This window comes from Xiphias gladius, chromosome 6 (assembly GCF_016859285.1).
Source record: "Xiphias gladius isolate SHS-SW01 ecotype Sanya breed wild chromosome 6, ASM1685928v1, whole genome shotgun sequence".
In the NCBI taxonomy this organism is placed as follows: Eukaryota; Metazoa; Chordata; class Actinopteri; order Istiophoriformes; family Xiphiidae; genus Xiphias; species Xiphias gladius.
Window position 1 is genome coordinate 17,730,170 of NC_053405.1, and position 15,172 is coordinate 17,745,341.

General features: G+C 40.6%; 1 protein-coding gene across 2 annotated transcripts; it reads right to left on the minus strand.

Moving 5' to 3' along the window:
- Window positions 1-1,115: 1,115 nt before the first annotated feature.
- Window positions 1,116-9,488, minus strand: lpl (lipoprotein lipase). 2 transcript variants are annotated; one of them, XM_040128365.1, is made up of 10 exons: window positions 9,218-9,488; window positions 7,943-8,148; window positions 7,128-7,307; window positions 6,401-6,512; window positions 5,296-5,538; window positions 4,701-4,943; window positions 3,749-3,869; window positions 3,118-3,300; window positions 2,901-3,008; window positions 1,116-2,539 (listed from the first exon to the last, which is right to left on the minus strand). In XM_040128365.1, the coding sequence occupies exons 1-10, from the start codon at window positions 9,315-9,317 to the stop codon at window positions 2,488-2,490; spliced, it is 1,548 nt and encodes a 515-aa protein (XP_039984299.1). In that variant the 5' UTR covers window positions 9,318-9,488; the 3' UTR covers window positions 1,116-2,487. The 2 variants fall into 2 exon arrangements, with proteins under 2 accessions (XP_039984299.1, XP_039984300.1); XM_040128366.1 differs by lacking the exon at window positions 7,128-7,307.
- Window positions 9,489-15,172: the final 5,684 nt, after the last annotated feature.

Genomic DNA, 15,172 nt, shown 5'->3' on the forward strand with positions numbered 1-15,172 from the left:
TCAAAGTATAGCTAAGGCTGACAGGAGCTGTGTTTGAGATCCTCTATCTTCAACACCATTACCAAAGTCACTGAGGCTCTTTCCTTAAGGACCAGGGATGTGTGTACCAAATTTCACAGCAGTCCATCCAAAATTTGTTAAGATATTTTACGCTGGAATCGAATGACATTGTCAGCCCTTGAACCATGACACTGGTGTTGCTTGGGTATCAAATAATGGCCATATTTCAAATAATAATACACAAAGGACAGCAAACCAATGTGAGCACGGGATGTAAATAATGCATTAAAAAAACTGGCTTTAGAAATGTAATGGGAGGTAGGAAATGCATCCAACATATTTCTCAGACCTTAAAGATGCATTCTGTACATTGTGTTCTGGTGAGAAACAATGCAAATGAAAATGTGTTTGTGAGCCATAAAAACTCCACAGGATACCTATAACTCTGGATAATGGCATTTAGTGCTGCTCGTTGTGGTGTTTTGTTATATGAGATATACAGCTTATCTCATTTCAGAACAGGACTTTATAAAACTCACTGGAGCTAGAATCATGTCTGTCTTTTCTCTCATATCTTGAACTGGTGAAGAGGACTTTGCACTATTTACAATAGTGTGAATAAAATTTTAATAAAATCAACTCTACATATACTGCACTTATTAAGACATAAGGGGCAACCATGCAGAGTTTGCAAAGATACTGACTGAAGTAATGTGAGTTTTTGCATCAGTAAACATACATTGAAGTTACTTTACTGCCAAAACTGTGATTATATGGTGTATAGTTTATTATTTAGCACATTTCCAGGTTAAAATGATTTTCTGCGTTACTGTTTTTTCATTTTTTCATATTTCCCTTGTCAGTCTGAGTTTGAGGAACCTGACTGTCGATAGATCCTTCAGAGATCATCACTACATTTGAACATATTTTAAAATCTGATTACACTGACATGCAACAGAGACGTGTTATTTCTTGGCCATGTTTTTACATGTTCAAGCGAGTGTCTGTCCTCTGTGAGATGGTGAGTGACGACATTAACTCCAACACAGGTCCACAACTTTTGTCGAGTCAATTATTTAATCCTAATGTAAAAGCAACTTGAGCAGTCTGAAAGATTTGAATATGTGGGTTATCTTTTTATTAAACCATCCTGGGCTCTTTCTTTATACAGTGCACTGCATTTCAGTTCAAAAAAGTAATTGCGCTCAACAGCTGGCATGGAGACCAATTTGATCGATCGTTCCAACGCCTTTTGCATAAAATCACAAAACGCTTCATTTATAAAAATACAGATGACAAAGGAAGCCTGCCAAAATATATTACAGCTTAATATACAAATATATAAATGTACATTCAATAAATACAATATGAAGTATTCTTGAGATGTATTATGGCTATCATGTAGGCCAGTCCATTGCAAATTACAAAGGCTTGCATTTTTATTTTTTTAAGCAATTTTGTAATGTTTGACCTTTCAAAATAAGGGCACGTTGTAGACTTAGCGTAGTCATTGAGGTAAACTGTTTCAGGTGGGACACTATCCACCCGTTCACGAAGTTTTCAGGTGCACTTAGCCATTACTGGAATGAACCAAGGTCAGTTTTAATGACCTTGGTTCATTTTCATGAAAAAATTACCAAAACTGAAGAATGCATGTCCCTCCTTGACTGCACTCTCAATGACCTTAACATCTAAAATGGCTGCAGGGGACAAAGAGCCTTTTAAAGTGACCAGTGACACAATAACCAAAACGCAATCAAAGAACAAGCCGGTCTTCAAGAGATCAGATATGAACACATAACTCATCTTCAAAAAATATATATAATACTGATTAAAAAAGGTATGGACAATGACCACTGTGATTCTCCATTCAGTAGATAGTAAATATTTCTTTGGTCCTTGTTGATTGTTGGCAATTAGTGGTTAAGTGAAGACAAACATTAGGGACAAAGTGATCATTTTACACATTTAAAAAACAGAAAACAAAAAGATGTGCCTAAATTTAGCCTGTCACTCTGAATCATTTTTACATTAACAATAATCCAAGTTCACTCAAGTAAAGAAAACACACCAGTTCAGGGTTTCAAATTACATTAATATCAGTATAAACAGTACATATAGGCTACAAAAGCATAAACAAATGATTACAAAGATATGCAGCTTAAGCTACTGAAAGTGTGAATTTGTAAAGCTGCGAGCACATCATCGCAAAGAAACCTGTAACATTCTTCAGCAGCAGAGAGAGATTTCAGAAACAGGAGGGAGTTTGTGAGCGGACTGATTTCCAGCACTGTGGATGAGGTTGTGTTGTTTGCACTGGGAGTAGAGAAAATAAGGAGGATCGGAAAAAAAAAACGCAACAGTCACTATAGTGTATGTCCAGTTACTTGCAAAGGCTTTCCCAGTGTTGCTTTGTGCTGCCCATCTTTGGCTATGTGTGTAGAGATGGATGATGTGCACGACGTGGGGTTGTGATCAAGTGCATCTTCAGGCGTCATTCTGCCCAAAAAGACTGCCCTGCATTTTCAGCTTGTGCAGCCTACAAAGAACAAAAGGCAACAGTGAACAGGAGAACATCTGATTCTGATTATACATAACAAGGCTCACGGGGTTAACACAGCATTTTGTAGCTCATTCAACTTACATAAACAATATTTATCATATGAGGAAACCTATGGAGTCTGGAGTGCGCCATTATATATATAACAATAATATATATATATATTTATTTATTTAAACAATAAAACAGCACAATTTAATGGTAAATTTATCAGTCAATTTCTAAAATACTATTAAATGCACCAATTACTTAGTTGATTATAAATAACCACTTTAGACGTATTAAATTTTTTAGGTGGCACATCCAGACTCCATATAATGCAATGTATTTCTTAACTTACAATTTCTCTTTACGGCTCATGTTGTCTTCTTTTGACTTGACAAAGACTGCATCTCCTCCTCCCCTGACAAGGTAGGCAAACTCGCCTTCCTTTGAGCTGAAGATCACCCTGGAGTTACACAGGAAAACCATGGTTTTAAATGTCACGAAAAAAAATCCCTACAAATACATAAATATCACCAGGTCTATTCTGTGTCTTTGCGTTGCTGACAGCTTACTTGGACTGGGTCTCCCCAGACTTGATGCGCAGTTTCCGGATGTGGAACTTGCTGCTGCCCCACCAGTCGGACCAGCTGATGAGTGCATCCTTCTCCCAGCGCACCTTCACGATCATCAAGTCTCCGATGTCGACGTCGGTGGTGATGAGGAAGGATAAAGTGGTGTTACCGCTCAGGACAGGCCTGCAGGGTGAAAGGAGGAGCAACGCTCAATTATCAGCCGCTCTTATTAGATTGTCCTCTACATGGAGGGCATCCTTGGCATGTGTGAGTGTGTGTGTGTGTCAGCATACATGTGTATGACGTATGCAGCATGAGTGCCTTTTACTGACCATCTTTGCATGTGAATGTATTTTTTTCCACAATGGTGTATTAGGGCCATTGTAGGTTAAAAAAAAAAAAAAAAAAAAAAATTAATTACGTAGGCCGGGGAGGGGGTTAATATTCTGAGAAATACCTCAGAGTTTCCAAGATTAAGGTTGTTAATTTCGGAGATAAAAACTCAAATATTCTGTGAGACTCAAGAGGTAGATTTAGGGGAAAACACTCAAAAAAGTTTTTTTTCATAAATTTATGACTTTAATCTCTGAAATTCTGTATGAATTTACTATTTGAGGTATGATGTACGTACAGTACAAAGGAAATGTCCTCCTTCTCTCCATGGGTTCCATACAGAGAAATCTTCATTGGCTGCTCTGTGAAGCTCAGCTGGTCGTGGCTGAAGAAATGCACCTTCACTTGGTAATGGAAAACTGTGAGAGGGGAGGAAACAGACAGTTTAGACACACTCTCTCACAGCTTGACATATTCCCAGCAACTGGCCCACGTCTCTCATGACACTACTTAAAGTTAGATTAATACCAGAAAAGCCCTTATGTAACCCTGATCTTTCTCTGTCTTCATGTGACTCTCACAGTGCTGCATTTAACACAACCAGGATTTTGTGCAAAATCTGTATCCGTTTCATTTACGCACCCTCATATATTACTATACAAGTATGTGCTGAACAGGCTAAGCTTTTAAAACACATTGGCATCTCTAAAATATCAATATCATTCTGCTGTGCAACAACAATACTTTTGACTTGTTCAAAAACTTTAAATAAACCTTTCCATTGCAAATGGAAAGGTTGCATCAAATGCAGTGGTGTCGCATTACCTTAGCATACCCCCAGCCACTAAAATACCCATGACCTTCTCAGTGCTTGCTACCTGTTGTACACATGTGCTTGCATGAAGTGTTAGAGTTTCCCTGTCCACTAATCATGTGTGGTCTATTTGTAACAACACTGACTGTACTAATATTAATTCCCCCTCCAAGCAGCCACATCCAGACTACATTCAGCAACAGTAGCTCATACACCGAGGATTACTCCAGTTAATGTATGTGCATCGATTAACTCAACTCTCACTAATCCTCAGTAAAGTACATAAATCCAGCCAGATTTTTCTACAGTGTTTAATGTATTTCTTCTCTTATTTTGTATTGCACAGAGCACACAACCTACAAATTCCCATCTGCATGATTATCATTAACCGGTACCATATTCCTTTTAGGTACATGTCTTTGTCTTTGGTATTTACCTTTGTATGGCATCATTTCGCGCGTCTTGAGGTACATCTTGGTGCTGCGGGCCGTGCGGACCTTGTTGATGTTGTAACCGAGCTTGTTGCAGCGATTCTTCCTGCAGTTGAGGCACAGTCCTTTGTTAAACGCCTCTTTGGAGTTGCAGCGGTATGCCATGCTCTGCTGCTGGGTGTTCAGCAGAGAGTCAATAAACAGGTGGATGGAGCGCTCGTGGGAGCATTTGAGGAGCTGGTCCATATCTGCAACGGACACGGAGCAAAGAAACAATGAAACCTCTTCATCTATTCCCAGGGGACGTTATGCAACAGAGAAAATGTCTTCCTTATGTTTGGCTTGTTATGACTCTTCACAGATCAGGGTCTCCCTAAATCTAACTCTCTCGTAGCATGGTGACACCTATATAATAAGGGCAGATGCTTGCCAAAATGGAGGTATGAATCCAGGTTATCTAGTGTGTGGACTCAAAACTGACTATACTACCCTGCTGCAAAAGTGACTGAATGCTAACAAATAAGTTACACTATATAAATTACAACCTTAGCAAAGTAGCTAAAATCATTACGAACAGCAGGGAGGGTTTGTGGTACGTACTTTGGAGGCCCTTGATCCCTTCCAATGCAATCCCCATCAAGGTTTTCTGGATGCCGCAGCCCGGCTGGAAGGTGCCGCCATTGGGGTAAATGTCGATGTGGCCCACAGGCCTCTGGATACCAATGCTGCGGTCCGGGGAGCCCCTGGTGTTGGTGTGCAGGACGTCCACAAACTGGGCATCATCTCGGGAAAGGGTGCTCTGGTCATCTGCGTGCTCGAAGTTGGGACCAGCCGGATCCAGACCTGGGTAGAAAAAGTGGAGAGAGTGGAGAGTGTGTTTATACTCATTGCGGCCACACTTAAGAAAGATGTTGTGGATGAGGCCACAAAAGCAGATAGAAAATTTGAGTGTGTGTTTCATTTGGCCTTGATAGCAGAATTTCTGCCATGTGCAGCTCTGCAGAACAACTGAAGCTCAGAACAATGTGAAGCAGTGACTGTGGACTCTTAATGGGCTGCTGCTCTCACACTAAACACACCATTATTGTAAGCAGGTCAGAGAGATTTCAGAGCTGGATAAACTTCACAGTGACAAATAGGGGGGATTGGACCCACTAACTGGCTACATGCACACACACACACATTACAGGACTGGAATGTAACAGCCGACAGATTATATTTCGTTTGCGTGCTGTGTTATTTTCATGAGCTGGACAGGAAAGAAAAGTGCTCATACTTTACAGTACAGCAAAGTATTTTTGCATGCATGATTTCATTGTTGGTGAGAGTAAATTTAGACATTTAAAGTCAAATAGGCCAAAATGCTTAAAGCTAAAACACACTCCACATGGTCCTAGGTGGATTGATTCATTTGTAAAGAGGAGGTAACACACTGCACTAAAAAAGGCAGAAATAACTTCAGTGAATCTTCTATTTTAATCAATCATAATAGAGTAATCATAGCAAAAAAAATGAAGCACCTTCATAAATTCACGCTCATATCAAGTGTTATTATGTGAAAAGGTGCAGGTTTATCTATAACATGCGCTGAACCAATCTGACAACTGACAGCAGCACTACCTACATATCTATGCTTGTACTGTTCATCTGTATGTGGTGTAATGTAAGCCGAGGATGATCCATTGGTTAATCTTAACGTTCCCACCTGTGATCCTGCTGATTTTATGCTCGGTAAGGGCTCCGGCGATTCCCGCCACATGCGCTCCCAGACTGTAACCCAGCAGGTGAATCCTCTCCCAGGGAAACTGCAACTCTTTCTGAAAAGGAAGAGACGGATGAGATGTGTCAGAAGGCGTGACATGTTGGCATGCCTTGAAACAAACACATGTTGGCATGCCTTGCAACTGTGAAGTTGCTAGAGGAATTTAAACTAATGGTAGGCTGCACCTAGTGAAGCTCTGTAGCACTCTGTTCAAGCCTTAATAGAGCATGGGAGATTGTCCAGGACAATGATGACAATGATTAATTTGTGTAATCTTATGCTTTGCCAAAATTTTGCAAGTTTTAAATTTATAAGTCATGCAAATGAAGGAAAAACAAATGAGAGCATTACTCATGCAAATATGCCTTGAGGTGGGTCATACGAAGGCTGTGACCCACTAAATACTGCGCATTGCGCTGAGAGGCTGCTATGAGCAACAGACAACGCCATAAAAAGCCTTTATGGAGGGTATAAGATCATAACCAGAAGGAAAACATATCCGCAGCAGCATCGCTGGGTACAAAAACATTACATCATCAGCTACACATTCACTGGCTGCTCGACTTTCTTTGCTGGCAGATTAACATCAAGTGAATGTGGTGGTCATCCAAAAGCAGAAGGCCAAATCCACTTGTCAACCAAGAGGATGTGGGAAATGTGATACACTCACTTGTAACCAGGTAACAAACTTGGCAATGTCGCGGCCCACTAGTTTGGTGTAGGCTGCAGAGGTCGGGTAGTGCTGGTTGGCGCGCGTCAGCCAATCCACCACGATCACATTGGAAGTGGGCTCACGCTCGTACAGCGCGGACACCAGCTTGGGCACCCAGTTCTCAAACATCCCCGTTACCTATAGTGAAACACACACACACGCACACACACACAAACACAAACAAACACAAGCACAAACACACACACACACACACACGGTAACACACATCTCTAAAGTCAGCTGCAGTATGGTGTGATTTATTCTGGCCTTAGCGCTCATTCTGTGTCCTGTGGTTGGGGAGCAACCAGGAGGTCATCGGGTTCAAATTATGTTGCATGACTGGCTCTGAATCACATCATAGGAGGAGATGTATGTACTGTTTGCACTGCTAACTCACCACTCTCAGTTTGTTTTTCTCAGAAATAAAGTGGATTTTTGAGGATATTTGTTAATACAATTATCTCAGTTGATTGAATGGATGTCCATCAGATTTAGCCTGATTCAAATAATTGGTTGGTTGCTTCAACATTGTATTGGCAGGACTCAACCCCTGTTTATTTTATGTTTATGCGACATACCTTTTTATCTATTAAAAGTTTTATTTTTTGTCAGCTTCAACGAGGAGGACCAAAACATGAACATATCTTTTTGACTCAATACAAAAACAGGGACTTATACTATTGAAACAACCATAACATTGACTAATAAAAGCTTCTGATGCACCCATGACTATTATCATGGTATTCTAAATTAATGCATGCTAACTGACATACCGTCCAGCCATGTATCACAACGAAGGTCTGCATTTCTTCCTTGAATTCACACTCCTTGATGGTTTCTGGCCTGCCGGCCACGATGTAGCACATGTCATCATCAGGGATGTCCGCTGTGCGCAGGGAGAACTTGGACACAATGTCAGTGAGGTCTGAGATCCATTCAGCAGTGGTCGGCCAGGGAGTAGTGGAGACTGTAGTGTTTACTGTTACAACACACACAGACACACGCACACAGACACACACACACACAGACATGCACGCAAACAGACAGTATGCAGTAGATTATTAGATTGTCGTGGCATAACAGAAATGCAGAGGGCTGTTGTCAGCTGGGATTCCGACCAGGGAAAAGGTAAATGTTATTTTAACATTTTTATTACACTATCTAATCATGTGCATCCATACAACAATCATGCAGCTGTTTGAAACACTGATGTCTTATCAAAAAAAAATGTTTTGCAGGACCCTAAATAAACACACTGAATTTAAACTGTTTTCAACACACAGCAATTGTGAAAACTTGCTGCTCCTCTCCATTATGTTAAGTGACCACTAATCTCAGGAGTGTGACTCAGTCTAGCAGCAACAACACTGAGACATAGAGCATGGCATTGTCGCCCCCTTTCGTCTCCCCCGCATCTCTGCCAGCATAACTTTATGACTGAAAATAATGTTAATACCTGGGTTTGCTACAATAGAGTTGAGACACATTTGTTAAAAACGGATACAAATTGATTTACCTCTGAACTAATCACATTATTTCAGGGAGTCCAGTTTTGTAGCCAGAATTGTAATAAAAACAAAAAAAATCTATCAATCTAAATGGTTTTTAGGTGGAGAAATGTCATTAAAAGTAGGTAATGTTTTACTAATTAAACACTAAAACTGGTCTATTTTTATACTGTAGCGCTGAAGATAGTGTGAGCTTGTTTTTGACTTCAAACACTCAGCTTTTCGCAGTTAATGCTTTCTTTTTTCCCTCTGCTTCTGGCTGCGGACAAAAGGCCTGTAGCAGAAGCGGCTTTTCCTTCATGCTCACATGGGCCTGACCTGCTAAGAAACGCGATGCAGAGCTGCAGCCCCGACGCCGGGGTTATTCCCGGTCAACGCGGAGGAGCATGCATTAATTAACCTGCGTCCCGCAGATGTTGACTTCACTGGAGCTGCGGATCTACCATGCAGATACAATCCTGCCAAACAAGGTATCTCAATTTTTTTTTTTTTCTTTTAAATTGATTTCTTTTCTTAAATGCAATGTTAGGTCGCTCTTACCAAACCCGGTGGTGGTGGCTTCAGGGACAGAAGAAAAGGTAGCCAAGATGTTTCCCAAAATTATCCAAACAGTCAAAAAACTGATATTTTTTTCTCCCATATTATTGACACTTTTTTTTCCCCAAAAAATAAAAAAGTCCTGAATAAAAAAATTCTCTGGATGTTGGTCTAACAGTTTGTATATCCAGTTGTTTATGTGAACACACAGGGCACCGGTCGCAACGATGTATGGAATTGCGGTTTGGGAGTGAAACGTCTTCTTACGGTCTGTCACAGTTGCCGCTCCAAGTCATCTTTATGGGTGGCTCATTTGAATTTCCAAACGTGATTGGCTGGAGTGTGGAGGGAGGAGTTTAAACTTTGTCCCAGCTCTGAATCACCGGGCAGAGTCATTCACAATCTGCTCCATGGGACAGCCGATGCAGGGCGGCACCTCATGCAGCACCCTGCATGTAGACCAACCTAAACGCTATTATTAGTCTTTATCATCCGCTATCAATTAGGTTGTTCGATGTTTAAGAAACTATACGGGAAAGTGGCACTGCACTTTAGACTTAAGGCCGTTTGTGTGCGAAGAACAAAGAACTTGGAACATATATGGAAAAATATTTGAATAATCCGTTTTGTTCTCAAATTCTGAGCCAATGTCATACACTATGTTATATTAATAAACCAGCATTTATGAAGGGTTCACTTGCATGATGGAGTTGTTAATGTTCCACCACAAATCCAAATTCACTAATCACTAATCAGTTCTTTCAGGGAGTCCAGTTTTGTAGCCAGAAATGTAAAAAAAAAAATAAATAAAAAAATCTTTTTTAATCGAACCAGTCTAAATGGTTTTACGTGGTGAAATGTCAGTAAAAGGGGGCAATGTTTTACTAATTAAACACTAAAACTGCTCTATTTTTATACTGTAGCACTGAATATAATGTGATTTTGTTTTTGATTTAAATGTTTTCTTTTTTCCTCTCGTCTGGCTTCAGCGGCTTTTCTTCACACTCACATGGGCCTGAATGCTATGAAATGCAACTGCAGACTTTCACTGACTAGCCTTTTATCCGTCAGCCTTCTTTTACTTGTGACTCATCCCAGAGTCACAAGTGAAATAAATTCATTGACATTCTTATCCCTCTTAATATAATAGTAATAGTAAGCTTTTTATGTGTCACACTTTTCTTGACACAGTTACAAAGTGCTTAAAAGGAAATGCAAATAAAAACAAGAAACTAAATCATTATACGCCATCTGCTTTGTCAATCCAACATGAAACATAGACCACATATAACTGATGTTTATTATACCTAAGTTAAATTATAATACTTAATAACCCGAGTTGATCTTGTTGATGGTGAGACAGAGGCAGCTGATGCTTATGGCATTGCAGGACATGCAGGATATCTCAGACAGCGCATCTAACATTGTGGGTGTGTTACAGAGCTCCCCTCTCTCATTGGTGGAGCCGTCTATAGCTCAGAAACAATGACAAAGCACAACAAGATAACAAATGATGACCACAGTGTCCTGTCCCATGCCCTCGAATCACTTGCAGAATAGCATCATAGAGAAGCTTGAAAAGTTAATAAGAGAAAAGCACATTCCTGTCTCATATCATGCCATGTAAAAATAAAAACAAGATGTGTAGACAAACAGGGCACACTTTATGGGATCAGTTAAACCCTTTTGTGGTGCTGGGGGAACGGAAGAGGCCCAAAAACTTCGGAGAAATCAGAGACATGTGGAGGACAAGAGCAGGCATGAGAGAAAGATATTGCTGCATCATAATGTTATTATCTAGTATGTTCTCTGATGTCCGTGGTGAGTGGGTGCGGACAGGTTTCCGTGCTTTTAAATATGAGATACAGTCGTTTTTCGGAGAATTAGTCCTGCATGATAAGAATTGTCATTTAACCCTCGTGTTCTGTTGACACTGGCTTTACTCTATCATTATATGTGGAAAAAACTAGTGGTAATTATCAGTGCAAAATCAACTGATTTTTTTTAAATTTCTTCTGACCTTATTAAAACCCAATATGTAAAGAAGTACTGAAGTGATGATTCTTCCCCTTTGCCACAGACTGAGCTTCTACATTTGATGAAGCGACAAAACACAGAAATGACCAGAAAGATTTTCTGTATGTTTCATGTTCTATGGGCTATGCATGAATGAATATATATGCCCTTTGTTACAATAATTCACAGACAAACAAATGTTATCCTACATTATGACTCCACTTATCTTGGGGGTAAATTAGACCCCAGAGATGTCTAACTCTTTTATGGACAAACTGTCATAAATAGAAATCGCAATAGACTTATTTGGATTTTGGGAGAGGCGGTGCTGAGTAAAAAGTACCTGCAGCACAAATTGCAGATAGAGGACTCCATTTAATTTAATAGTGTTGAACAGATATGGTCTTTGAGATCCCAAACAGAAGTAATATCACTTTTTCAAAGGGGACTTCTCGAACATGCATCACTTCAAACTCATGTTTATAAGCAATTCTTACAAAGTTAGGACAAGTCATAAAGTATCGCGGTGGATTAACAATGTTAATTGTGATTTTTGAGTTGTTAAGGTGTGCCCATAGTCTCCAGGGCTCCAGAACATTAAGTTAAATGCAAAGACTGGATGAATAAAAAAAAAAAACTGGAAGTAAATGGTTCACCTTTCTTCATGAAAGACTGACATATTCTGCACGATTAAACCCTTTTCCACAGCAATCAACTGCGGCTCTATATTTGCCTTCTCTAAAGCAGTTTGTGTTTCTTTTTATCTTACATGTTTGAGTATATGGATGCCTGTATGTTTATGTGTGTTTGCCAGGGATTGTTAGGAAGGTGATGCTTATGGTCAGAGCAGCAGGCCCAACCCAGTGATTAGACACAAGAGCAACGCCCATCCCTCGGCCTGTGATCTCGATCTCGATCTCTGCATTCACTGCGGTTACTGAGCTTGACCCCAGGGGAGGGATACACTGATAAATGACAGGGCAAAAATGTTTGAGCATGTTAAATATTCTGTATAAGACACACCCAGGCAACATCACCGACATGATGTTGGGGTTCATGGAGGATGCGCTTTTTTGTTTGGGTCTTTCTCCTCCAGAATAAATCTGAGTTTTGAGGTCGTTAACACTCGGTGAAATTATCAGAAATGCAGTTAGAGGGAGGAGAAATGAAGCAAGATAAAGAGACAGAGAGAGAAAGAACGAGAGCAGCCGCTGAATAAAGACGGACAGACAAAATGTAACAGTTGACAATAATGATGAGTAGACAGTGTAATAGACAGACTGCCAGTAGTGTTTTGGTCTGAATACAGATCTGATATGTCCCAGTTTAGTGTCATTCAGTCCCTCTGCCCTACGATTAGTTTGTTTTTGACCCTGAGACCTGATGAGGAAATTAAAAGATCACTCCGGAGACAACATAGATTTCCTGCTGGTGAGGAATTTCTTCACTTTCCTGTTTCTGCTTTTTCTCCTGGAGCCTTGCAAACCTAAAAGGCTGCACATTTGTTTCACATTCCTCTGTTTGCTCCTCTGACAGATTATGTTGACTGTAGCCTTTAAAAGTGCAGAGCAGTGTTGAGCCACTCAGGCTACTTCATGAATCTACCGTATGTTTGACGCCGGTGTGGTGTTTCAGACCCAATTACAAATATTTAAATTAGCGATAAATACACTCTATCTGTTTCACTTTCCTCCTCTCTTGCCTCCAGAAATTACATGTGTCTAAAGGGATTTAAAAGAGCAAACACTCACACTCTGCAGGTGCAGCTACAGGTGCAACTTAAATCCCTGTCATGATAACATGCAGTAGGTACACACAAATCCCTGAAAGTGAGATATAAACCTGATGAACGCGTGTCTAAGCAGCCGCGCGAACATCCACTCGCACACACTCCGAATGGTGAAATCCTCAATATAAATGTCCATTCTGGAGATTACTCAGAAGGCTGATTCTATGAAAAACGGAAAACGGGGATTTAGTTTCATGGCATGATGTAGCATAAATATTTTTTGCAAGCGAATTTGCAGGGGCCCCTTGTGTTTCATCATGTGTCTACAGTATGTGGCGTCCACACTAAAGAGAGCGTTTTGCTGAGTGTTTTCTGGTAACTTGTAAACCTGACATCACTTGGCTTTAGCTTGATCTGGAGTTCCACTTGTATTCCCTTCTCTGTATTCCTTCCACATTGCTGCCTGCAAGGCCATCCTCTCGTTGTTTTTCAGTACTTTGGATCATATTGTGTTCTCCTTTATCTGAATGTTTCCACTCTCTCATTGCCATTATTGCCCAAACACAGCTGGAGATGAAAAGACCTTCAGGAAATTCTGCTGAAACCTTGAAGCCAGCATGTGTAAATCGTTTCAAAGAAAATCTAATGAATCATGGTTTCACCAGTCATAAGGTTTACTTCACATTTCACATGTGGCATGAAATCTATCCATCTCCACGCTTGATTTAAGCCTTCATTGGCCATTCAGTAACCCATTAGAGGAATAAGATTTGCAGAGCAGGACAGAGAGGAAGAAAGGCAACTCTGTGGGAGGTCAGTCTTTTATGAGCCTCTTACTAAAGACACACTGAGGTAATAAAAGAGCCGCAGAAAGACTCAAGGAGGAGATGTGTGTTTGAGGAAGGCAGTATTTTAGTCCTCTATTCAAGGGTGACATGAAGAGGTTGTGTTATGTGCTTGTGCAGGCTGTTTAACGAGAAAACTAATTGATGCGTGCATCGTGTGCGACTTTGTGTTTGAATGTTGCATAGGACCTTTGGGTGTTTGTATCTGAAATACACAGAGAGTGTCTCTTGTTTGTATCCACTGTGCACTGTAAACTGTGTGCGGCCCTTTCACGAACCCCTCGGTCCTCACTTTCCAGTAAGTGGACCGGCCAGAAAAACAAACATTAAGCATTGCGTTAGGAGGGAAATAATCTACAATTCCTGAGGGAAAAAAAAAGAATTTAGGAGCTAAGAGATTTTGTTCACAGGTTATCAGCGAGGTCAGAAGAATGCAACATGTACAGAAACGTCCAAACTAACCATTATTTTTGTTTCGTGAGCCTTGAATAGTGAAAAAGCAAATAAAATTACTTGTGTGGTTCTTGTGTAGAGTCTTTTTTCCCCTCTACCAGTGAAGTGATCCCAGTGAGGAGCATACATTGCTATATACATTGGCAATGAATGCTATGTGAGAGCTGGATGCGTGGTGGGCTGACCTGGTGAGACCAGAAACATTAGCCTTCTCCCATATTTTATATTATATATATTTATAAAGATATATATGAAACCTAAGTCCAAGACCAGGTGCTGAACCACACAGTGGCACTGTTAAGTAGCTCATCTTACATCAACAGTAATCATGTGTGTGCATGCCTGTACTGTACACACTGTATGTGCAGAGGAATGAGCGTGAATAGCAACTACGTGTTCCGCCAACATCCGAATGGAAACTAGCGATTCTGTCTTCACACTAAAAATGTTACATATTGTCTGTACGAACACACACACAGAGAAAGGTGTGGGTTGGAGGCAGTACATCTGTTACAGAGCTTCCGCTGTCCTTTACACCCTGTGTCCAGTACACACCTTTGTTAACGGGTGCATGAACAAAGAGTCCCAACAGTGATATTCGAACAGAGAGCAAGCATGCATTTATCAATGTGTGTAGGCTGAGGTGCGCACACGTAACAAACACACACTCTCCAGGAGCTGTGTCTGCTCTGTAGGGTTTTCTGGAGGTTTTCCGTGCTCTCACTGAAAGCCGCAATTTTGTGCAGGAACATTACATAGGCACTTTTGCACATGTGTGTCAGTGGTTTATCTGTATGTTGTGAGTGGAATTCAGCAGACCAGAAGCATGAATGAGTGCTATGTTCAGTCCATGATGTCGGTCATGCTTGTGTTAAAGGGAGACCTGGGTCGCTGTTCAATTCAAGGGAAAGAAGA